Source organism: Drosophila innubila (genome assembly GCF_004354385.1).
Source record: "Drosophila innubila isolate TH190305 chromosome 2R unlocalized genomic scaffold, UK_Dinn_1.0 1_C_2R, whole genome shotgun sequence".
Lineage (NCBI taxonomy): Eukaryota > Metazoa > Arthropoda > Insecta > Diptera > Drosophilidae > Drosophila > Drosophila innubila.
The window spans coordinates 24,454,260-24,478,442 of NW_022995374.1; the positions used below are offsets into that span (position 1 = coordinate 24,454,260).

General features: G+C 40.1%; 2 protein-coding genes and 1 long non-coding RNA gene across 9 annotated transcripts in view; 2 read left to right on the forward strand and 1 right to left on the reverse strand.

Moving 5' to 3' along the window:
• Positions 1 to 5: 5 nt before the first annotated feature.
• Positions 6 to 23,042, reverse strand: LOC117784852. Of its 6 annotated transcripts, none has more exons than XM_034622696.1 (12): positions 22,839 to 23,042; positions 13,328 to 14,215; positions 11,926 to 13,268; positions 10,182 to 11,857; positions 8,893 to 9,205; positions 8,454 to 8,829; positions 6,912 to 7,519; positions 5,924 to 6,253; positions 5,648 to 5,854; positions 5,346 to 5,585; positions 2,157 to 2,591; positions 6 to 1,264 (listed from the first exon to the last, which is right to left on the reverse strand). In XM_034622696.1, exons 2-12 carry the CDS (start codon positions 13,749 to 13,751, stop codon positions 695 to 697), a joined length of 6,522 nt encoding a protein of 2,173 aa, XP_034478587.1. In that variant the 5' UTR covers positions 13,752 to 14,215; positions 22,839 to 23,042; the 3' UTR covers positions 6 to 694. The 6 variants fall into 6 exon arrangements, with proteins under 6 accessions (XP_034478587.1, XP_034478585.1, XP_034478588.1 ...); XM_034622694.1 differs by lacking the exon at positions 22,839 to 23,042 and adding an exon at positions 22,409 to 22,829; XM_034622697.1 differs by lacking the exon at positions 22,839 to 23,042 and adding an exon at positions 17,176 to 17,419 and having other exon boundaries at positions 10 to 1,264; positions 8,893 to 9,193.
• Positions 17,948 to 20,598, forward strand: LOC117784887. Of its 2 annotated transcripts, none has more exons than XR_004617455.1 (2): positions 17,948 to 19,756; positions 19,818 to 20,598. It is a non-coding gene; the product is annotated as an uncharacterized LOC117784887 (long non-coding RNA). The 2 variants fall into 2 exon arrangements; XR_004617456.1 differs by having other exon boundaries at positions 17,948 to 19,752.
• Positions 23,043 to 23,747: 705 nt separating the features above from the next.
• The window catches only part of LOC117784854 (myosin heavy chain, non-muscle), a 31,113-nt gene continuing 30,677 nt past the window's right edge, over positions 23,748 to 24,183 (forward strand). The window contains exon 1 of the mRNA XM_034622699.1: positions 23,748 to 23,812. The gene's annotated coding sequence lies outside the window, so the exon portion shown is untranslated. The remainder of the gene's footprint in view (positions 23,813 to 24,183) is intronic.

The window sequence follows — 24,183 nt, forward strand, 5'->3', positions numbered from 1 at the left end:
TTCAATTTCATTTTTGATACGATTTTTTTTTAATTAGCTCATTTGATTTTTTACAACTTAGAATAAACTTATAATTAGGCATATAATCAATAGTATTCACAAGGAATTGTACAAGGTTTGTTTTGTATAAAAATACGTTAAATGTTTGTAAAATTAAAAAGTTGTGTGTGTGTATTCATAAAATCTTAAAGCTAAACAGGCGCTCGATATTAACTTGACACAAAACGACTGCCTAAGTGTATGTGTGTGTGTTTATTAATTGCTTATTAACTAGAAACGCTGCCGTTTAATAATAAACTAACATTAAACGATACTTAAGATGTTGGTAGTAAGCCTATAAAATTTCTTATTAGGAGCAATACTACGCCTATAATTTAAATGACTTTTGTACAAAGTGAAAAAGAGCTTTGTTATCGCGATGATCCGAATCTGAACCCGAATCTAGTTGGTTTTTTGTGTTGCCAATTTATGAATTGCGTTCGATCTATGCTAATAGTCAATAATAGCCCGGATAAAGCCAAGGCTTGCTGACCTCGTTCCCGTCTGCAACATGTTCAGGAACTGCTATCACAATTTAAATATATTAACACTTTGAAGAATACAGTGAGGCTCTTCACATGAATGCATTTGGCCATGCGGCAACAACAGCTGTGCCTGTTCCTGCTCCACTTTTTGTGGCAAGTGCAATTGTCGGTTAGCTTTCCATTGGTCGCACTTGCTGCAATCCCGACTCTGTATTGCCGGCTGTGGCAGCAGCAGCCGCTGCTGCAGCGCTGTTGCAATGCTGTTGTGGTGCACTTGTTGCTGTTGTCGTTGTGTCAGCGTTTATTATGCCACTGCTGGTGATGTTGTTGCTGCTACTGCTGTTGCTGGTGGTATTGTTGGCAACTGAGTGTGTGGTTGAAACAATTGCAGTTGCTGTTGCAACTGTTGCTGGCATTGTAGCTGTTGTTGCAACTGTTGTTGCTGCTGCAACCGTTGATCCTGTTGCAACAGTGATGTTGCTGTTGCTGCTGCTGGTGCCCGATTGTTGCACCTTGTAGCGCGTGTAGATGCGATACGGCGTCTTAGACGTATCCTTCTGTTGCAACGATTTGGTTTTACTTGTGGCTCCCCAGCCGCTGGCATTGATCTGCTCCGGCGTCTTGCCCAGCAACCAGTCGCTGCAATGCTGTTGCAACTGCTCGCTGACGTGCTGTTGCAGCCACTTGTTGACATAGCCCTGAAACCGCGTGTACTTGGCCTGCGTGACACGGCAATGACTCTGTTGAAAGAAGAAAAACAGTGATTAGAATTATGAATTAATTAAGATTTGATTGACAAAACGGATTCTGATGAGTACACTCGGCATTTAAGTGCAAATGAGTACAAACGAATCGTTTTGAATCGAGATCATGAGTTTGCATCAAAAAAAATCGTATACATTTTAAAAACTGCCTCGGAAATAATAATATTTTTCTTGTCAATTTGAATAAACGTGCTTCAAAATTGAATTTGATTAAACTTGCATAATGCTTTCAATATAGTTGCATATGAAATGTATCAGAATGTTCTGAATTTTCTTATAACAGTTGCTAATTTAAAACTTCTGAAATCTTCATACAGTAAATCATAAAAGTATTGACACATCTCTGTATTATACTGGTATGTTTCGCAAGTCTCTAGCGATATTGATGCCAATTGAATTTGCAAACAATCAAACGAAATTTCAATGAAGTTCCTGAATTGCCACGGATTCTATTTTTTGGTGTCACAAAAATTGGCTGCCTTAAAATGTTTTTAAATTTCGACATAGCTATGAATTAATTCGAACATTCTTTGAAATTATTAAATTAATTTACTTTTTTTTACGCTTTGTATGCATTTTAATTAGTTTAATTTAATCAATTTTTAAGCATTTTTAAATTTGAAAGCGAATGTTGCAAAAAAAAATTTTATCAAATCTGACAACACATAATTTTAAATTTTGAAGACTTTGTAGAATATATATATGAATATTTAAATATATATGTATATTTCTTGTGTAAAAACCTATTAATTAATGTCTTTACGTCACTTTCATGTAAAAATATGCATATATATAACGTGTTTAAAAAATCAATATAGATTTGTGTATGCATTACTTCTTGATATCATCATCAGATTGCACAACTCACCTTCTTGGCACGACGCACTGCATCGTATTTGAGTAGATTGAGATTCTTGCTGGTCACAAAGCAGCGTCCGTTGCTGGCATTTGTGCTGATCTCGTCGCGATCGTTGAATGCATACTGCTCGGCCAGTCCCAGTTGTGGTGCACCCAATCTCTCTGGGGCACGTTTATTCCAGCTGTTGTTGTTGTTATTGTTATTATTGTTGTTGTTGTTATTATTGTTATTGATGTTGGCAGTTGCCGTTGTGTCAGTTGCTGTCGCAGTCGCAGTTGCAGCAGCAGCAACTGGAGTTGCAGTTGCATTCGCTTCGGTTGCAACTATGCCACTTCCACCGCAGATCCGTTTCTGTTCAAAGAGCTGACGCACTTGCTCCTCGTGCAGCTGCGATCGACGCTTGTTGCGCAGCAGAAAGCGCGCTTTACGTGCCCCACGCACCAGCTGCAAGTACGAGAATGAGACACACAATTAATTCATTTGCCACAAGTGCGAAGCAACAACAAATTGTTAAATGCAATTCAACATGCTTAATTAAATAGAAATCAAGTACTTAAAGCTAAGACGTATGTAAGTGTAGGTGTGAGTGTGTGGGTGTAGGTGTTGCTGTAAGTGTTCGAGTGTATGTTTGTGTAAATTACTAACAATGACAACTATTAACAAGTGATACGTTTATACGACAGAACACGAATACATGATAAAGATGGATGGTAAGGGAGAACAACAAAAGAATCACAAAGGGGAATAATGTTGCTGGTATTTGATAGTGTTTTGTACCAGGCCAAAAAAAAAGCCCAAGACAGGACACATTCATAGCAAACACACACACACACACAAATTTAATACACATTTAATAAAGACAAAACGCAAGAATCGATAGACATTCACAAATGAAATTTACAAAACGATAACAATAACTCAAACATCAAAATCTCTTTGCTCTCTGAGAGCAATAAAAATACAAGTTTGTGTTAATCTAAGTAAATAGTAAAATGAATACTTATGCATACCGTAGGATGTAAGGCATAACTTACCTTGCTTTCAACTTAATAGCATATTACACTATATACATATGTAAATAGGCACATATATATATGAACAATTGCATATGTATGTACATAATGTATTCATGCCACCAGCTGCACTAAGCTGCACCCAAACAACACCCAAGAGAACTCAGAGAGCAGAGAACTAAGCAACGTTTACTTTTTCAATTATTTATATTTCAATTGGATTTACAATTGATGTTTTGTTTGGATTGTTTCGTTTCATTTCTTTTTATGTTTGTATGTGTAGAGGAGTTATAAAAATTGTTAAATATATATAACACGCCCAATTCTATCATTTTAAATTAATCTCTTTCTCTCTCTCACTCTTACTCCCAATACGTCTCTGTCCTTCGTCAATTTACAAAATTTGCTACGCTGAACACTTAAGCTACACGATAATAAAATACAATACATACATACAAACATTATTTACATTTTTTCATTTTGTTTTATTTTTACGTTATTTTTAATTATTTTTTTTTTCGATTGCTCTAGTACTTTGGCCCTTAACCAACACAGTTTTCGATTACATATCATCGATACAGCAATCGATCATCGTATGCAGTTGGCACACGCAGACGTACAAACAAATAATACTGCACCCATTACTCTCCCAAGCACACACTCCTGCTCCCTCTCTCTCACACTCTTTCACTATCTCTGGCTTTCGTCATCATTCACCTGCTGGACATGTGTTGTTGTTATTATTGTATTTGTAATTCTTGCTTGACTTTAAGACGAACGAACGCAAAGCAAAACGAAATTAGAAATAAATGCAATAAATGCGTGCCTATGAATATTATTCAGAAACTACTAAGATAACATTTTTATACATATGCATATTTACTTATGTGTCTGTGTGTGTGTTATTGTTCGGGTATATACTAAAATTTACATAATGTAATCATTTTTGTACAAATGATGGTATTCGACTTTTTACATTCAAATGTTGTCTATTTATGTGTGTGTGTGAATGCTTGTACGTATGTATTAGTGGTGCAGGTGGTGTGGTATTGGTGGGATGACTGGATGATAACTGTATGGCTTTTGTTGTTGTTGTTGTTGCGGGTTTTTGTTGGTTAATCTCAAAAAACAAATTCATTTATTACTATTTCATTTTGCAATACGACTTTTTCTTCTTCTTATTCAATGAAATTATCAAAACTATTTTGTTATTTCAAGCCTTGGAATTGACCTGGTACATAAAATAAAGTGGAAAAAATGAGAAAAATGCAGAAAAAGCATTAATTAGTGAACATTTTTCTTTTTTTGGTATTGTTTTTTTTTTTTTTTTATTATTTTTTAATGTTGTTTGGTTCGCATACGGATATGTGGGCGATTGGTAGGCGGCATGTTGAAATGAGAGACGAAACGGAAAGGAAAGAGAACGATAAAAAGAAAGTTGTTGAAAGATAGAAAATGTGCGAAAAGCGCAATAGGCCCGGAAAAAATTAAAATCATAAATAACTCAAAAATTGTGGGCAAAATGGGTAAAAAAAAAACAAAGAAATAACGCAAACATAAATAAAGTATGTATATACAATAATACAAAAGCAATACAACAATGGAGCAATGTTTATGTAATTATGTACACGTGTATGTACAACCGACTTATCGATAAATATTACTCTCTCTGGGACCACAGTATCGATGGTCTTGAAGAATTACAACATTCTTAATAATTAACAAAAAAAAAAAATATAGTTAATCGTCATGTATAAAATGGTCCACTAAATTACTAAACTTAACTAAGGTTAAAAGTTAAAATTCGGAAATAATTGATTACTAATCAGTTAAATATTTGAATGTGTGATAACAATGGGATAACTTTACGTTCTTCTTATGAAAAGAGGCAAATACTTTGGCGGCCGAATATGGAATATAAGCGATTGCTAATTCTATCGTTAGTATGTACAGAAAAGGAGTTAAGTAGAAGCTGCCGTCCTTTGGGAGTATTAGAGTCGTAACGGAGAAAGTGAAATTGTAAACAAAACTTAACAACAACAAAACAATCAAATAAACACAACAGAGAACAGAGAATACACAAACAACATGGTTAACCACTCTTCAAGCACACATAAAGCTGCTGCTGCTCTTTTATCGCTTTTCTATTATTTGTTTCGAGTCATTTGTTTATTTATACACTCACCTCGGCGTTTTCCTCTTCCTCCTCCGTCTTGATGTCCGTTGTATCCATGTTGTTGTCATTGCCAGAGGCAGCATTGCTGGCACCTCCTCCGCCTCCGTTTCCTCCCCCGGCGCCCATCGCTGGATTCGCCAATCGTTCAACATATTTGCTAAACTTTTGCGCCTTTAACGCCGCTGGCTTCTCCACTTCCTCGGGCTCGGAATCGAGCAGTTCGATGGTGACTCGACAATCAATCTTATACTGTAATTAAAAGATACAATTTTTAAGATCATTCTGTTGATGATTAAAACGTATTCACATACAATGTACACTTTGAAGCAGTTCTCCTCATTGAGAATGCTCTCGGCCTTCCGCTGATAGCCCATCTCCCGCTCGTAGCTCTTGTGGGCATCGCGACAGAAGCCTCCAGTGCTGCCACGTCGCTGCTCGCCGGCAAAGAGTTCCACGCAGTCGAGGGCGGCCCGTTCCGTGACGCAGTATTGCAGCTGTCTCACAGCATTCGAAACAACCTGAAGGAAAAAAAAGGAGAGTGAGTTAATTAGATTAGGAGTTTTCTTTTGGTCAGTTGTTTAGCTTGCCTTATCGAGGGTAAAGGATATGTAGGCATAGATGCCAAACATTTCACGCATCGTGTCCTCAAAGGTATTCGAATCCATGTTGCCATCGAGCACATTCTTCAGCATGTCGAGGAACGTCGGATAATAGTCTTCCACTTGGACATCCGGCTTGGGCTTCAGCCTCAATGCCGTTGCCGTACTTTCCCGTCGGTTCACACGACACCGCTCCTCCTCGATGGCCAGGAGACGCGCTCGCTCGTACATCACGTGGAGACGGTCGCAGAGGATGGCGTGCAGGCGCAGGAACAGATACCAATTGTTGTTGGCAAAGAACAGCGAATACGATTCGTTCTGTGAAGGTCGAATAAAATGTAAAAATTAGTTGACGAAATGTTAAATATTAAATGCGATTAAATTTTGACAATGCAAAAAATGTGCATATTCTATTTTGAGAAAATAAAAACACTCCTTAATTTGTAGAAATAAAAATCAAATATTATGGACATATAAACTCCAAATTACAAATAGTCAATAAATGCATTTCAGTATGTTTTTTTCTATTATAGATTTGCAATAACACAATTTGGTACTGAGTTAATTACAATGTGCTAAATATTGTAAAAATAAGAAGCAGTTCAAAAGTGGATAAAAATATAGCTGATCTTCGGCATCATATGTGTAAAGTCACAATTCACGAAAGTCCGAAACAAATCTAAAGCACATAGACTTAAAAATACTGAAATGTATTTTGTTAGATTTGAATATTTTTTCCATTATTTATTATTTATAGCATTCAAAGAACTTTCTTTGCATTTTAATAAGTTTATTGAATCTGCAAGAATAATATACTGAAACACTATCTTTTAAATATTAACAATAATAAAAAGACGCAACAAAAAGGAAATGTATAATTTTTGCAAATTTATCGTCATCTTCATAACTTAATTTGTTTAAGTATGTAAACAATTACTTGACTGACTGTAGTATCTTAATCAAATTCTCCACTCACCTCACGTTGTCCTTGAGCGTGCGATGGCAACATCGAAGGATTCGCAAAGTCTCCTTGCTCCTGCTTGACATTCACATCGCTGCTGGATGCTGTTGTTGTTGTTGTCGCTGCTCCTGCTTCCGCTCCTGCTCCATCATCGACTCGTCTTGGACTTGCGCCAGTTGTCGAGACATTGCTGTTGTTGTTGTTGGTTTTATTGCCAGCGTTAGCTGTCGTTGTTGTTGTAGCTGTTGTTGTTGCTGCCTCATCGGACTCAGACTTTTCCTTGACATCAATGTTGCCAGCTGATGATGAAGCTGCTGCAGCTGCTGCTGTTGATGTCGACGGCGTTGCATCATCGGTCAATGTTGTTGCTGTCGTTGTTGCCGTTGCCGACGTTGATGTTGACAGCGCTTTCGTGGATTCCTCCGACTCCTTTTTAATGGCAGCCACAGCTGGTCCACTACTGCCACCAGCATTGATGTTGGTGGCGCCACCGCTACTGCTGCTGCTGCTCGCATTGCTGCGCGCCGGGGAGGCGCTCTCGCTAGGCGTGCCGACGCCTTTGGGGGCGCGACTTATCGGCGAATCGACTTCCATTTTAGTGTCATCTACCAAAAATTGAAAGGCTATAGATAATGGATGTTTCGTATTGTGGTTGGTGATCGGTGGATACGTTGGGTCGGTGTATTGGTGGTTGTGGTTGTGGTGGTGCGATGTCCCCCATTTGTTGTTCGTGGGTTAGTCATAATTATGCAATTCAAATTACAGTTGTTAAATTACAAAATTAATTATTGCAAATTGCAAACGGAACGGCAAAATTTGGCAATTTGCAACATTTTCAGTTCGAATTCGAATTCGGTAAAAAGAATAAAAAATATAAAAAAGAAAAGAAAACAAAAAATAAAAACATTCTCTATGTTAAAAATACTTGAAAATTAACAATTTGTTGTTTATATTTAAACGATGGTTAGATTTACATACTTTGAAAGATGTTGTTAGAAACAAAAAATTAAATGGAGTGTTAATAAAAAACGGGTTGCATGAACACGATTTAAAACTAAGATTATTTATTATGAGACAGGGAATGTAATGATTATAATTTTTTAAATAAAATGTATGATTTTTAACAATAAAATAATAAATTAACAAAATAATAAATAGTAAAATATATATTTAATTAAAATTTGTAGTACGAAACAAAAAAATAAATCTTATTTTCAATATTCATTTTCGGTTAAAAAAAACTTTGTTATAATAGTTTGAAGTTTTATTTGTACATTTTTTAAAAAGATCAATAAATAAGAGTTATCTCATCTTGTACTTGATTGATTTTATTTGAAACTTGTAAGTTATAACTCTTATTTATTATTCATGCAGAACTGGATAAATTTCCCTTATAAATATGCTTTAAAAGGTTAATCATAAACAGGATTAGCCTTTAAAATGATAAGATGAAAATGAATCAACTAATTGAAGTTCTTTTAATGCTAAGATGAATGTGTTGGACTTGGGTCAAGAGTTAGAGTATTAAAGAAGATTATAGGGTATTAAGCTGCTCACCGTCATCACGTTCATCGTCGCTGAGCGGTTGTCGGGGCGCAAAGAAAAGATCAGGCACAAACTGTCGTATAATCTGTTTGATTTTCTGCTTCTCCTGCTTCTGGATGCCAGTCTGACGCTTCACATGATGTATCAATAGATTGGCCGCATCGTCCAGTATGGTTTTATCCTTGTATGGCAGGATTAGATGCGGCCCGGCCGCCTCCATGGCATCATCCTCCTGATCATGTCGCTCATCGTACAGCGTTTCAATCTCATTAAAGAGACTCTTGGAGCGTAGAGCCTTCATATCGTTGGGCTTGAAATTGATTGCCTGATGATCCAAAGATTTCAGATAATATTTCTCATTCTGTTCGCGCCATTGTTTGTTGAAGCTCTGCGAATTGTGAAATTATGTGAGTATGATTAATTATTCCAATGTGCAAGTGGCAAATCAAACCTTTTGGGCATCCCGCCATTCCTCCTCCTTGACCTTAAGCCGCTTGAGCACAATGGGCACCGCCACCGAGGGATTCTTTTTCATGCCTTGGATTATCTCACCGGACTTGTCGCCGTAAATGCGATGAATGGCGCGCTGATGAATTGTCTGGGATGTGCCACCCAAATGATCATCCAAATGGTATTTGGCCAACTCCTCTGGTGACATCCGAGACATCTTCTTCTGCACATTCTCCAGCACACGAATTGTGGCACTGTTCACCTCAATCACAAGATCCAGTTCGAAACGCTCGTCCTCCGTTCTGTGAATATTCCTTTTGTTTAGAGCGTTTGTTGATTCGTTAATTCATAAAAATATAAACAAAAGCCAAAGAACAGAAATGATAACAGAAACAAGCAACAAGAAACCATAACAGAGAAAGTCAAAGGAAATGGAAAAGGAAAAAAGGATAAGAAAAACGTAAACATAAACATAACAAGTAAGAAGACTATAGTCGAGTAACCGACCATAAGATACCCGTTACTCAATTTAATGAAAAGATAGAATTGTATCTATGCATTTTTAAGCATAGACGGTTTTTAATATTAAATGACAAGTGGGAAAGGCTATAGTCGAGATCCCGACCATGGGATACCCGTTACTTATTTCCATATACATAAAAGTACTTTAAAGAAATTACTACCTAATAAAAACTACTGAATGCCTTTAAGTGATTGTAAAATAATTAATTTATTGATAAATTTGGTTAGCTATTGTTCCCGTTCTACTTGTCCGATCTGGCTGCGGTTAAGTGAGATTATAGATCATATTAATAGATAAAGTTATTTACCGTAAAAGCTGTATTATCTTTTAAACTGTGGGTGTGGTGGTTTTCGCGATTTGTGGATCGATGTCTCCTTCTCCCTGATACATACATTCCAACGAACACAATATACCCTTTTACTTAATTTTTAAGTAACGGGTGTAAAAAGATGCTTACAATAAAAATATTCTATTCTAAAAATTGACGATATGTTAAAGTTTTTGGCGTTGTAAAAGGAAAAAATAAATAAATAAACTTGTATGTGTGCCAAATTTGCTTGCTCTAGCTCTTATAGTCTCTGTTATCCAGACTCGAATCCTAATGCTGATCAATTTACACGATCTACCACGCCTCCATCTCCCCCATACACATATTACAATAAATATAATATACTCTTTTTTTCCTACGAGTAACGGGTATAACAAGATACAAAGGGGGGAAAACTTGGGGCAGGAGAAAATACAAGGTATAAAAAGAGTAAGCTTACCTGTAGATGGTCTCCTCAAACTGTGTCTTTCGTGAGGTGACAAATGTTGAATCTTCACTGGCCCACGTTGGGAATGAGACCCATTTATCGTTGAGCACCTCTCGACAAAGCGCAGTGCGTCCGCTGCACTTCTTGGGAACTGAGGATTGGGGCAGAGCACAATAGGAAGCGCCGAGTCGCTTGCAGAGTGATAAGTCCACATCCTGGACATAATCCGTGCTCTGATGGCTGCTCGCCCGATCGTGGGAGCTGCTGTTGCTGCCCTGACGCTGTGTGGCAGGCAGGGGCATGCCATCGATTAGGCCACCGGCTCCTGAACCTGCGCCACCAATCTGTCCGGACATTGGGGGACCCAAAAAGTCGGTGAACCAACGCAACAGATCGGGAAACTTGACCAGGAACGGCGATACCAAGCCGAGAAGTTCCGTCTTCGAGACAATCTCCTGATTGAAGAGCGTTAAGCAGCGCAAGAAATTGTCGTAGACCTCGGGACTGCGTAACGCCTTGCGCACCTTGTCAAAGAATGCCGCATCCGAGATGCTGCACTTGCGCGATGCCTCCGAGAAGCTAACATCCCGACAATATGGCTTTGGCCGCTTCGCTGGTGGAGGTCCGCCTGTACTAAGAGCACCAGGACCAGCTCCTGGTCCCGCAATTGATGCTGCCGTCAATTCATCCACCGCTTGCCGCCGGCTGCTGCTCGAATTGTGTGCATTGTGGTGCGGATGTGCGGGCAGCTGAGGTGGTGTCACATAGCTGGCAATATTTGGGGAATTGCGATCCAGGGAATTGTCGCTGAGATGATGATGAAGCGGCATATTGGCATTCGAGATGCCACCATAGCTGGGTGACTTCTTTTGCGACATATTCTGATGAGGATGCTGTGCCACATACTTCTGGGCATGATGATTATTGCGCTGATCCATCACAGCGGCGCCAATGACACCAGCTGCTGCTCCTGTGCCACGCACTCCACCACCAGGAGGTGTTCCCCCGGACAAATGATGATGTGGCGGCAATCCACGATGTTGCTGCTGCTGTTGCTGCAGCTGCTGTTGTTGTTGTTGCCCCAGTCCATGATACTCCTTCTCAAAGATGCTGCTGCTGCTGCTAATGATGTGGTTCTGCTGTACGGCACAGGATTTGATGCTCACACTCGTGTTGACCGCCGACAAGTTGCCAATGGCAGCGGCATGGGCATGTGCACTGCTGCTATCGATCTGCGAGATCGTTGCCCCGCTGTTTAGGTGCAGGGGGGAGCTGCTGTTGGGCACCGATGCCGACGGCGAGGCAGATGACATGCTGATGTGGGCACCACCACTCAAAGTGGCCGTTGTTGTGGTGCGCTGCTGTTGCTGATGCGACTGCTGCTGCTTGTTGTGATGATCGTTGTGGAGCGCCGACTTGGACATGTATTGGGCGGCAGCAGCAGCGGCAGCTGACGACTGATGATTGGTGGCATCCGGCAGAAACTGTCCAAATTCACGCAACAGATCCTCGTCCTGGCCAAAGAGTTTGGCCACCTGCGTGTAGACCTCCTGCTCGGTGAGCATTTTGCCTTGATTCATGGTGGTGCCACCACCGCTGCCCTCCTTCATCACCTTCTGTTCCTTCTGATAGGCATGTAGAATCTCGAGGAATTTCTTGTACTTGGCCGGCTGGCTTTGGAAACGATTCTGCAGAGGATCGAGTGGTAATTGAAATTAAATTTCTGCTCGGCAAATGAATAATTACAATGGCTTACCTTGATTTTATTCACATAGGTTATGGCGTGATTGAATTCCACCGGCTGATTCTGTTGTCCCGTCGCCTCGCCCAGGAGCAGCGACTGATGTGCCTGCTGGATGTGGTGCAAATTGTGCTGTGCCGCTGGTCCCGCGTGTGGACTGAGCTCACTCAATGAATTCGGCGTCGGTGGCCCACCGCCAACCACAATGCTGGCACCACCTGGCGCCGGCACAGATGCAGCCACTACTTGACCAGGTCCCGTTGGTGTTATCGTTGCACGCTGCTCGCCTCGATCTCTCGAGTAATTCTGTGGGATATTATGCGCCGAGACAGAAACACCAACACCAACACCGACTCCAACTCCTCCTGCAACTGGTGGCGGTGCTGCTGAGCTGCTTGTCACATGCACATGGCCTCCAGGTGACTGAGCAGCAGCAACAGCCGGTTGCAGGGCATGAATTGTCGTTTGGGTGAGCGAGGCGCCACCATGTGTCATCAAATTGACGGCACCAGCCGTTTGAATTTGTGCGACAGCTGCAGCAGCCGCGGCAGCTGCACCACCCGCACCTGCACCACCTGGTCCTGTCTGCGTCTGCGTCAACGGCTTGAGTGTCGTGTGCGCATTCACGCTGCTCGCCAACGGACTGTTGCCGGCGGCAGCGATCATGTGGACCGTGCCGGTGCTGGTGGGTGCACCAGGTGGCGAGGGCATGGAGACAACTGGCACAGAGAAGCCAAGCGCATCGTGTTGCATTTCAATCTTATAGCCGGGCGGCAGAAACATGTTAAAGCCATAGATGAGCTCCGCATGACCCTTGAATAGCGTGGAGACGCGCTCAATCACTCCCGGCGTGTCGATGCAGTGCGACTTGAACTCCTTCATAATGTCCAGGAAATTGTTGTATATCTGCGGCTGATCCGCATACTGGTATTTAACCTGATCCAGATAGCTCAACGCGTCCTCCACTTTAAGACGCGGTGCAGCGCTGCCGCCGCCACCCGCCGACTGTCCCTGCGGTGGTGTACTGTTGCCAGCACCACCTCCAGCTCCTGCTCCAGCTGCAGCTCCAATTGCACCACCAACTGGTCCATTCGGCGGTGTTTGCTGTGTCGGTGGTTGCGTTTGCTGTGCTGTTGTGGTCAGACTGCCACTGGTGGCATTCTGGGTTTGGGTGCCACTAATTGTGCGTTGCCGCAACGTGCCCGTCTGGCAACTGCTCGACACTGTCTGGGATCCACCTCCAGCTCCAGCTGCAGTGGCTCCTCCTCCTCCTCCAGTGACGTGCAGCGGCACCGCATTGCCGTCGGCTAGTGTGGCCTTGAGAGTGCCACCCGCTTGGATGGAAGCGACACTATAAGCTGCACATGAACAACATGAAATTAGTTACATATCGGATTTATAGATAGATTGCACTTACATGTGGTATACTGCAAGGTTTGTGTGGCAGCGCTGCCTGTGGAGACGACAACGCCACCGACAGCGTTGGTTTGGGCGCCAGTGCTGACGCTGCTGTCGACAATGCTGCTCGTTGTTTTCAGATTCGTTGCCCCCGTCGGCGTTGTGGACGGCAAATAGGCAATGGTCTGCGCCCCGCCATGTTGTGGCGTCAATATCCGATGATGTATGGATCCAATGCCACTAATTGTGGCGCTGTGGGCATTTGGTACCACTGTGCCAATGGTAACGCCGCCTCCTCCTACTCCACCAGCTGTGTTAACACCCACACTGGTTGTCCCGCTATTTGCACCTGATACGCCTCCAACCCCGCCAACACCTCCACCCGGTCCGGGACCGGTGCGCGTCCCAAATTGGACTTCATCAATGCGAGTGCGTTTCATCATGCTTGGAGTGGGATTTTGAGTTGATTGACTGCTCTCTCTCTCTCCTCTTTCTCTTATTTGTTTGATTTCTCTTGTTTTTGTCTTTTCTGTTGTTATTTTGTTTGTTTTGGTGTGCTCTACTTAATATGTTGAAGTGGATCAGATCAGGATTCGCTCTCCCTCTACGAGCGTATGTAGTAGGCAACAAACGGTCGTGCTCTTAACTGGTAACTGTAATTCGACTGCAGCGTTTCTTCTTCTGCTCGTATATGCAACATATGTTGTTCTTCTTGTTGTCCCTCTCCTGGTTGTTGTCTATGCATTTGGATATGGACGCAGCCAGTCCGCTTAAGCGGCAGGCAACAAATCTCAAATTGAACTTTTATCAAATTTTACCTTAAAGCTTCTTCTTTTACCGCTGCCACGTCTCAGTTGCGTTTCACACTCTCTCTCTCTATCACTCTCTTTTGTCGACGTCGCAGTCACTGTAAAAAAAATAAAAAACAAAAACAAAAATTCAAATTAAATAAGCGTGAAATTAGTAGAAAAGCACACACATTTAAATCTAACGGAAACTGCAATGCAATCTACAAGCAGCTGGTGAATTTATTCATCGATTAGTGATCGATTTATTAATCCTAATTGATTACAACTTTCACAAACAAATAAACAATAAGAAAACGCTTTTATTTTATTTCATTTGAAACTTCTTGCACATTCCAATGAAATTTTTAAATTGTTCAGCGACAAATTCTTTACCACATTTACCACACACACAAACTATAGTTTATATATTATGCACACATGAACGGGTAGTAGAAAATTATTTTTTCGTATATACCGCAGCGAATACAAATACAACTACAACTACAAGCAGCAGCCAAACGAACAGAGGGCCAAGAGAAGAGCAAGCGTCAGATCAGAGAGTCATCATCCATGCAAGTGTATTAAAGTGTGTGTGTGTGTAAGCGCAACCGGAATTGGGCGCGCGCGCTTTGTTGTTTTTAACGGGTACAGTAAAAACTGGCAAGGGAGGGCAGACGGCAGCCCAGAGAGCTTTTTTATGACCCATGCACAACGATGACGGTGACGACGACGACGACGTCAACTTGCATAGAATTCGCAGAGTGCTTCGACTTCAGAACGAAACGGAACGGGGGCCTCGTGAAATACGAAAGAGAGTAGAGTGGGGGGGGTATATGCATCAGGGTGTTTGCCTCTTTCCACATACTAACTTACAGAGGCAGACCAACCGTGCAGCAGCCGCCGCACAAAACAATGAGTAAGTATATAGAATGGTGGTAACAGTGGTGGTAAGGCGAATGTTACTCTCCTTGCTTGCTTTCCTTCTTTCCTTCATTCTGCTGCACCAGCATGCAAGAGAGCCAGAGAGAGCTCGCGCACAGAGAGAGCGAGAGAGAGAGCAAGCGAGGGCGCGATTGAGAGCCGCATATTTGTTTTGTGGCGTAGTTGGGATTTTTTTTCTTTCTACAAAGTTCTTTTCTTTTTTATATATATATTAAACGTTTGCTCAACAACAACTATAAACAAGCATTTGGCGGGCGCTCAGTCAACGGCAACGGCAACTACAACAAGAGCAAGAGCAACGAATGTACAAAGAACGAGAACCTAAGCAACATTTGTGCTCCCCAGCGAGTGCGTTTTCGTGTCGTTAAAAGTGTAAATATAACTTGAATTTAGAAGCGATTGTTCGAGTGTGTGTGAGTGAATGTATGTATGTGTGCTGCTAGCGGGAGGCAGCGCTGCCACCTCCTCTGTGAATCTTCTTAGCGAATAGCATAGATATACATACATACATACATTCATACTAATCATTGCATGTATATTTTAATGAATGTATGCATCTGTATAAAAAATATGTGCATTTGTAAACAAATTACAGTAATTTGCATTTGAAAACTGTACCGGGGGCCCACACACACACACCATTTTCGGCTCGCGAGAGAGTGTGCTTTGTGCTGCAAATAATCCTTCAAGTATTATGGCCAAATGTGAAAACAAGTTGAAACGTTTGTAGCGGCACACGCTCTCCCACTCTCTAGTTTACTGTGTGTGGCCTTTTGTTGTTATTGCTCTGTTGCTCATGTCTCTATATTGGAGCAGTGCGGCGGCCATAGCAGCAACAGCATACTCACACAGATACACTTATATTTTTGCGTGTACATATACAATTGTCCCTCTCTCTCTTTCAGTGAGAGCGAGCTCGGTTGCGGAGCTCTGAACAAAATTGGGGCGTTCGTCGTAGCTCTTCATGGGGCTGTGTGTGTGAGAGGGAGACATGTGGGCAAATTTTCCCTCCATTTTTTTTTTTTATTCTTCATAGCTGTATTACGTGCACACGTCTATTATCTTATCTGTTTTGTTATGTATACACTGCAGAGAATAGCGAAAATGTAGACGAGAAATATGCAAAAATGTTTTGCTTCAACGGCAACTTCTTATTTTTCACTATTTTATTTTTATTTATTTTTTTTTTATCGGTATATTAATAGTTTTTTTTTTTGTTGCACACACACACTTGGAGAATGGGGTACTACTCTATACGCTATTAATAAATTTGCAAATACATAAAACATATGGATGTGTAGAGAAATATGTATGTACATGCATACATACATATGTATATGTATTCTGTAGACAAAATAGAAAAAACAAGAACAAAGCAGCAGGCACACTGGCAGATTCAAGCTCATAGCCCAAGTAGTCGATTAATACTGAGCGAGAGGATGCTCTCATTGAGAGAGACTCATATAGAAATTGAGAGAGGGAGAGTAAGAGAGTGATGATGGGGCTTGCTCTTGGAGCTGCTGACCAAGCCAGCTGCCAGCGGGTTATTCTGTGTTGGGAGCCCATTTATACATATGTATGTAGGCAAGTACGCTGAAATCAGGCATATATATTTATACATATGCACAAAAATATATACAGACGTACATGCGAATGGCGCATCAAAGCAAAAGTCGAGATAAGCGCACGAACTGAGAACAGACGGACGACCGAACGAATGAACGAACGAAAATAAAACGACACTACGTTGAAAAAATACAGTCAGTTCACAAGCAAGCCAAAAGCAATGTTAAAAACTTGTGTGTATGTGTATACGCGTGAGTCGAGTGTGTGCGTGTGAGTGCGAGCAGGCCGTCGACGACTTTTTGTCTGTGCTCTTTATATGTATGTACGTATGTATATGTAAGCATGTCGTTTGTGCATGTTTTTATGTGTGTGGCTTTGTGTGCCGTCGTCTGTCGTATATAAACCAATTGAAATTGACCTAACCTAAAAATGTTGTATTTTTCACAAGTTTTTGCTGCGATCAACTAAGCAGATGGTATAAATTATCATATAACTAAACTTTTTTGTTCATTTTGGGTAATATTCTGGTTGCTTTTCTAATATACTCCTCACCCCGCGAAAGGGAACTTACATCAGATATAGTGTACATATGTATGTATTCGAAAAGTGTATGTATGCACATATACATACATAAGTGTATTTACTATAAACCGTTGGCTTGTTATTGAAAACTTTCACGTTTTACGCAGTATTTTGCACTAACATTTATTCCACACACTGTACAACTTTTCACCTTTTTCTTTTTTCTTAGTACATGTATTTTGTATTGAATGTATGTATGTATTGAAGCAGTTTTTCACTATATTTTTTTTATAGTACTTCCAATTATTGAAATGCAGCGAATGCATGCGGTTTTAACAACTTTTCCACTACTCAATTCAAATTTGCTTCACTTTTTAAATATTTTCCTCCTAGTGAATTTCTACAGATATTCACTAAAATTTGGCGAGGAAACGTTTTCGTACGTCTTAACGCCGCCGCAAACATTTTCGATTAAACGACGGCCAGTGTGAGCAAAGAAACAAAAGAGCGCGAAATGCGAACAGCGAGAGAACAGAAAGAGAGAGAGCTGTGAGAGAGTCACAGAGAGAGAGCGAATGTTAGCAAGGCAGAAACTGGTGGATGAGATGGAGAGTAAATGCGCGCGCGCAGTGTTGCTTTGGAATTCTTCATTTTCATTTTCGTATCTGTTGTTGCTATTGCTACAATGGCAACGGACAAGCAGCATATCAAACAGGGAGGCAACGCAGCACAACACCGAAAAAAAAAATGTGAAAATGCTGCTTTGGGTATGAAAGTAAATACATGCTTATATGTACATGGAATACATATGTACTTGGACAGTAAGTAGAGAGTCTTGTTGCTGTGCGTTCAAATTGCAATCTGTGTAGCAGAAAACATTTCGTGGAAACGGCCGAAACAAGTCAAGTCGGTGGTGTGTGCGAGAAAATAGCACGCCGTGTTCGTATTCGAGAGACAAACCAACTGAACGGAACTGAACTGACTGCCAGAAACTATGGTTCGTTATTTGAGATACAGAGCACAGAGCAAAAGCAAGCAGTAATAGTTCGATCCACAAAAATTGAGTTATTGTAATTTGTCATCGAAGCTCGAAACTTTCAATGTGCTATCTAAGCCAAAACAAAATAAGGCAAAGTGCAAAAATGGCTCATAAATTCAAATATGTAAAGCTTACGTAAGTGCAAAAGGCACAACAGTTGTACACGTGTGACAGAGTCAGCATGACTGTTTCAAGCAATGATAACAGGGTGTTTCGGTGTCTGCTCATGATGAGCATATTAATATGACGACAATAACGTGTCCGATTGAGCATTGCCACCCTGTACAAGAGAGAGAGCGAGCACACACACACTCATATGTATGTACATTTACAAAGATACAGGCAACACTCACGAGTTCAAGCCACAGAGATATTGCAGTACATAATGAAATCGACTGAACTGAAAATCAGAAACCAAACAGACGAGTAGCTGGCTACAACACTGCCACGGTTACACTTTGTAGCAGCGACAGTGGCGGCGGCGGAGCGGCACACACCTTGCCTCACCTCACCTTACACTTGACTCACGCATACACACATATGCACATCTATATACATATACATAGGTATATTCTTTGCAAGTGGTGGTGAAATTGTAGTTTTTGCTGCTGCTGCTGTCAAAAAGGAAACGAGAAGACGCACAAAAAGACAGAGACACTACACACACCACAGCGGGCATAGAAAGCAGCCAGACAATTTGAGCGCAAGGTAAAATAAAAAGAAACCAAGAACAACAACAATGTGGATGCAAGTTGCGGCGATGCCAACGCCATCTCACCATGGCAATGGCGGAGACGTACATACATACATGTGTACGTATGCATGTTTGTATGTAGATGGCATACCATACATATGAGACATATGTACACGCATAGATCCAGAGCGCATTGGTCGGCCTTTCGGCTCTCTGCATTGGTCAAACACATGTTGGAATTTGATCGGTCGCGAGAAAGAGCAACTAAACGTTGAATGCGGGGGAGGGGGGTTGCCTGCAGCAGCAGAGGAGCGAGCGTCAATAAAAAATCTGTATACTTGCGAATTGAGCGCTCATGGTGGTGAAAATGGAAACCTTGCAATTATCGATTTCTTTTTCGTGCGCTCACTGCATTGCGCAGCGGAGGCGGAGAGCGACAACAGCAATGGGAACGAGAACATAGAAGGAGAGGCAAACTGTAAAAACAAAGAGAGAGAGAGTGGACTATCACCTGCCTGTAGCAGCAGCAGAACAACAACTCAACAACTCAACTGCATTAACCGATAACTATTGATAATAATGGCAAATCGAGTGAACCTAACTTAGTTGCAGATACAACAACAACATATGACTGCTGACGGCTGAGTAAAGTTCAAAGTTCACGAGTAGGCGCCTGTGCAGTGTGCAGATGCATAGCATACCCCCACTAGAAACTAAAACAAGTGCAAAAGGGACAACCACACTTATGTCAATAGTGAGGCTGTCTGTGTGTGTGCGAGTGCGTGTGTTGCAATCTTGCCAAATGCTGCACAGTGCTTGCATGTTGTTGCTGTACGGACGGACACAAGTTTGTTTGCCTTTTCCAAGGAACTCTTGATGATGGTTTGACGTATGTATGTATGTGCTTGTATTCTCAGGTGGCTTTACTTATATACTAATTGGTATACACTAATTTCAGATACCTCTTGCCACCCACACCAGACCTCAGCACACTTCGCGACGCCACGCCATTTGCTGTTGCGCAACAATAAACAAAGATATATAAATATATACATATATCAAATATGCATGCATATATATTACATGCATGTAAACATGAGCAGTCCAACAACAACAACAACAACAACAGCAGCAGCTGCACCAGAATCGTCAATGTAACACCAACAACAACTGATAAATTAAATACACTTAATGCTCTGGGTTGCATTTTAAAGCAATTTTTGTTAATTTGTATGTACTCATTTATGTGATATCTCAGACAATAGCTTAAAATTACGTGCAAAGTCAGCTGAAAATCGGAATCAAAAGTGAATCGAGTGTACATATCTATACACCTTTATAGACACGATTCTACAGTGCTTAATACCAAAGTTTAGACATATTTACATGTAGATAGAAGTCGAATAATATTTCTGTACACCTTTTTTGAAATTTCTACATATCAGAAGTGTTTTTTTTTTTTGTTTTTTTTAAGAAAATTTCAAAAGAACTTCACAGATAGATCTTAAGCCGGGTTCAAGATTTGCTTATTAGCCCTTGAAAAAACAAACGAAAAACTTTGTAGCAAGGCGTTACTTACACAAACCCAAAGAATCTCCAGAAACAATCTCTATTTACATAAAAGGCGACACAAAAACAAATGCAAAAGCGACGACAACGCGCCAATCTTAGATGAAAAAGAAAACAAAAGGACGTACGAAGACCAAATACCCTTTAAAGCTAGCGATCAGTTGGTAAAACAACTAATGAAGAAGAAAAGCTTGTGAACAACTTTGATTTTATAAAGAGTTAACTTATGAAGACCTTCAGAACGTAACTTTTAGTTCCAATTTTATTTTCAACAATCAGTAACATAAAATGTATCTTAAAAATGATTTCTGGTGCTAAATACTTTTTATTAACAACAAATTTCACACACACTTTTTTAAAAAATGCTATTATGTAGTAGACTTATTTGTATTGTTACCAAGTCATGCATCAACTACAGATGTTGATCCTAATTGTAAAATAGCCGATAGTTTCGGACACGTACTTGAACTGAACAAAATTTCACATTCTATTCTGTTTTCTGCTGTCACTGGTCAAGCAAAAACTATTTTTTTTTTTTCGAATATTTTTCCAACTATAAACATTTTCTGAAACAAGATTTAAAGCGTACAATGTAACATTTATTGTATTGCAAAAAAAAACAAAAAAAAAATATTTTAATTTTGTCTTGTTTTAAAAATTGATATAAATAAAAATAAAACAACATAAATGAAAAATTTACCACTTTCGTATACCACTTATTCTGTGAGCTTTAACAAAATTACTTTCAGTGGTTTCAGTTATCCATTTTTTTTCTTTTATTTTTGTGATCAGATATTATAAAATAATATGTGTTGGATATTTTTTGCGACGTGAGTCAATGTGTTACACATTGGTGTACAAATGTATCATACCCAACACCAGGGTATCGAATTGAAGTGCGATCGTATGTAACTACAAATAACTCGTTTTTCAAGTTTTCACGACTTTTTGGTAAATGAAAAAGCAAAGACCCAAAGTTCCAGACCAAAGCAAACCAGACTTGAAGCACAATCGAGAATTGTCCGAGAAGTACCTACAAATTGAGGTCTTATCAAATAGAATTAAGATAAATTCAATTCAGATTTTTGTAAACATAAAAAGCTCTGATTTAACTGTAAATTGCCGGCAAACAAAAAGAAATTGATGAAAATAATTGAGCACATTGCTTTCAAAATTCGGGTAAACAGTCAGTAATTGTATAAATTATAGAATTTAGTGTATTAACAAAACTTTTAAATCGCGTGCAAATATTTGGTAGCAGGGGAACAATTTGAATTTGAACTGCTGACAATACAGTATTTTCTGTTGGTATTTTATGAAAGGTGAGAGAGAGAGAGCGAGGTAGGGAGAGCCTAAAACGCTCTCGTTCTCGGCTCTCTCAAACAACACACACACACTCGAACGCATATTAAAGTGTCGGTGTGCGATTGCATTAGTGTGTTTGTGTAAATGATATGCGTCATTGTTGTTGCTCTTTTTAATACCTTCCTTTCTACAGCAGTTTATTGTGTGGCATTTAAAAAAATATTTAGTTTTTTAAATCAAATTATAAGCACGGCCAATTAAAATTGTCTACGTTCACAATTTTCAAAGACACTCACAAACACACAGAGACACAGACGCGCATACAATTGCATTCGAATTGCGGAAACTTTGTTTGTACGTAGACAAAGCAAAGGCAAACACCTTTAGTATAGGGGACCATGAATAATAAATTATTAATTAATTTCATGAATAACACTTGTTGGAAATTTCATTTTCATTTAGCTTGCGACGCCTGTTTCACAAATGCTATCGCTCAGCGTAATCAATTGAAAAATTGAGGTTATGTACAATTTACTGTCACACACACGTACATATATGCATACGTATATAGTAATAATGGGCGCGCATTTTGATATATACATGCATACATTTGGAGCCCGAGCATCACATACATATGTATGTATGTATAATATTTATTGTGGCTGTTTTACATACCTGATTTCAAGTTACAAAGTCACGAAATATCAGAAACACGCCACAAGGTAAAACATCTTTTGTATATTGTATTTCTCAATTAAATGATTTTTTAGCTTTCGCAGGGAAAAAAGAAGCGCGTGAGCCTCTTCTTCTTACATATGCAATAAACACACACACACACACATATATACACATACATATGTATGATGTATGCACTTGGAATCGATTTTATGCTTCTACTCCCGCTGCTGACGAAGCTCCAACGCCTACGAATATTTTGTATGCTCCGCACGTAAAATGCGCCTCCACAAAACTACGCTTCTTTATAAACTTCACATATGTATGCTCTCACGCACACAGGCACACACAGAAACTCACACACTCACACAACTCGACTCGTGCAACGTTGCGTGGTTCTGAATGCCAACACTACATTTAGCTGATTTACTTTATTGTGTTTGCCTCCGGTCGTATGAGTTGCGCGCTGCTTTGTGTTTCACTATTTCTTTCACGTTGGACTTGTATTAAATTTAATTAGTCTTACTACTGAGATGTGACCAGCAAGTTGCAGACGCGCGATTAACACAATCGATATGAACTTTCAATACTGCATCGTTCTGTCTTATCGATCACCTCCACAATTTGTAGCCTCAAGGATTTTAAAGGCAACTCTGATTTTTGTCTTCATTGGCGTATCGACTGTTTTTAATGGTCACCCTAAAAATCGACTTGTTAATGTATCGGTAACCTGAAAATGTTATTCTTTTAATTTGAAAAATAAAGCGAAAACTGTTATCTTAATGTTACCATACATTACCATACCCTACCAATTTGAGGTTATCAGTGCCAATTTGAGTCTAACATAACAGCATGTCCCACAACATGAACATGGATGGGCAGCACTTTTCTTAATGCTAGTGCTGTAAGCCAGCGATATTGTTGCCTATCGATATTTTTGGTAAATACTTTAAAAAAGGGACTGTCATAGGATTGGAAAAATACAATTTTTTCAATAACCGTAAAAAACAGAATATCTTACAGTAAAATTGTTACAGATGTGCTTAACATAACAATCGATATCAGATGTGTTCTGTTCTGACTCTGTTATTACTTGCTAGAGACTGTGATTTGGAGCAAGTTAGCAGCTGTTATATTTAAATCGAGCTTTGTTCACAGCTTTTTACAAAAAAAAACCTGTTTATCTTTGATTTTGATTAATTTGTTTGTTGTTATGTTTGATCCTGAATTAAAATGCAATTGAATTATTTAAAAAACAAAAGCTGGCAATATTTTTATAAAACTATAAGTGCTTGCTGTTAATAACATTTCAGCAAACTGTTAACACAATATCGCTGTATGTTTTGTGTGTGTGTCAAACGGACATTCGTGCTGGTAGCAGCGAACGAGAAAGACGCGTTTTGGGTGCGTTCGAAATTGTATAAGAGTGTGTGTTGGTGTTTAAAAATTAAGAAGTGCAGCTGTCGTTTGTAACAAATAAAAACCGCATCAATTTCGTCCATAATTTAATCCAATTGCAACCGAGCTGCACTCAGGTGCATTTAAAGCCTGAAAAGTGTCGAAAAACAAAGGAACACGATACTGAGAGCAAAATACAAATGCATGTAAAATAATTTCAACGCCCAAAAGCCGCCGGCCAGCCGTCGCCGACGCCATCGACACCGCTGTCGCTGAAACTGCAGCCGCAGCCGATTGTTGAAACAAATGAAAATAAAATGTGTGCATTTAATGCGAATTTCGCTGAATTAGCTGAAATGCAGTGCTGACACAGTGAT

Excerpts from the sequence above, each read along its gene's own strand:
- LOC117784852 (XM_034622696.1), bottom strand. The coding sequence starts at position 13,751 with ATGATGAAACGCACTCGCATTGATGAAGTCCAATTTGGGACGCGCACC. Across the intron at positions 6,254-6,911 it reads ACGCTCAAGGACAACGTGAG|AACGAATCGTATTCGCTGTT; the intron begins GTGAGTGGAGAA and ends CGACCTTCACAG. Across the intron at positions 5,855-5,923 it reads TATCCTTTACCCTCGATAAG|GTTGTTTCGAATGCTGTGAG; the intron begins GCAAGCTAAACA and ends TTTTTCCTTCAG.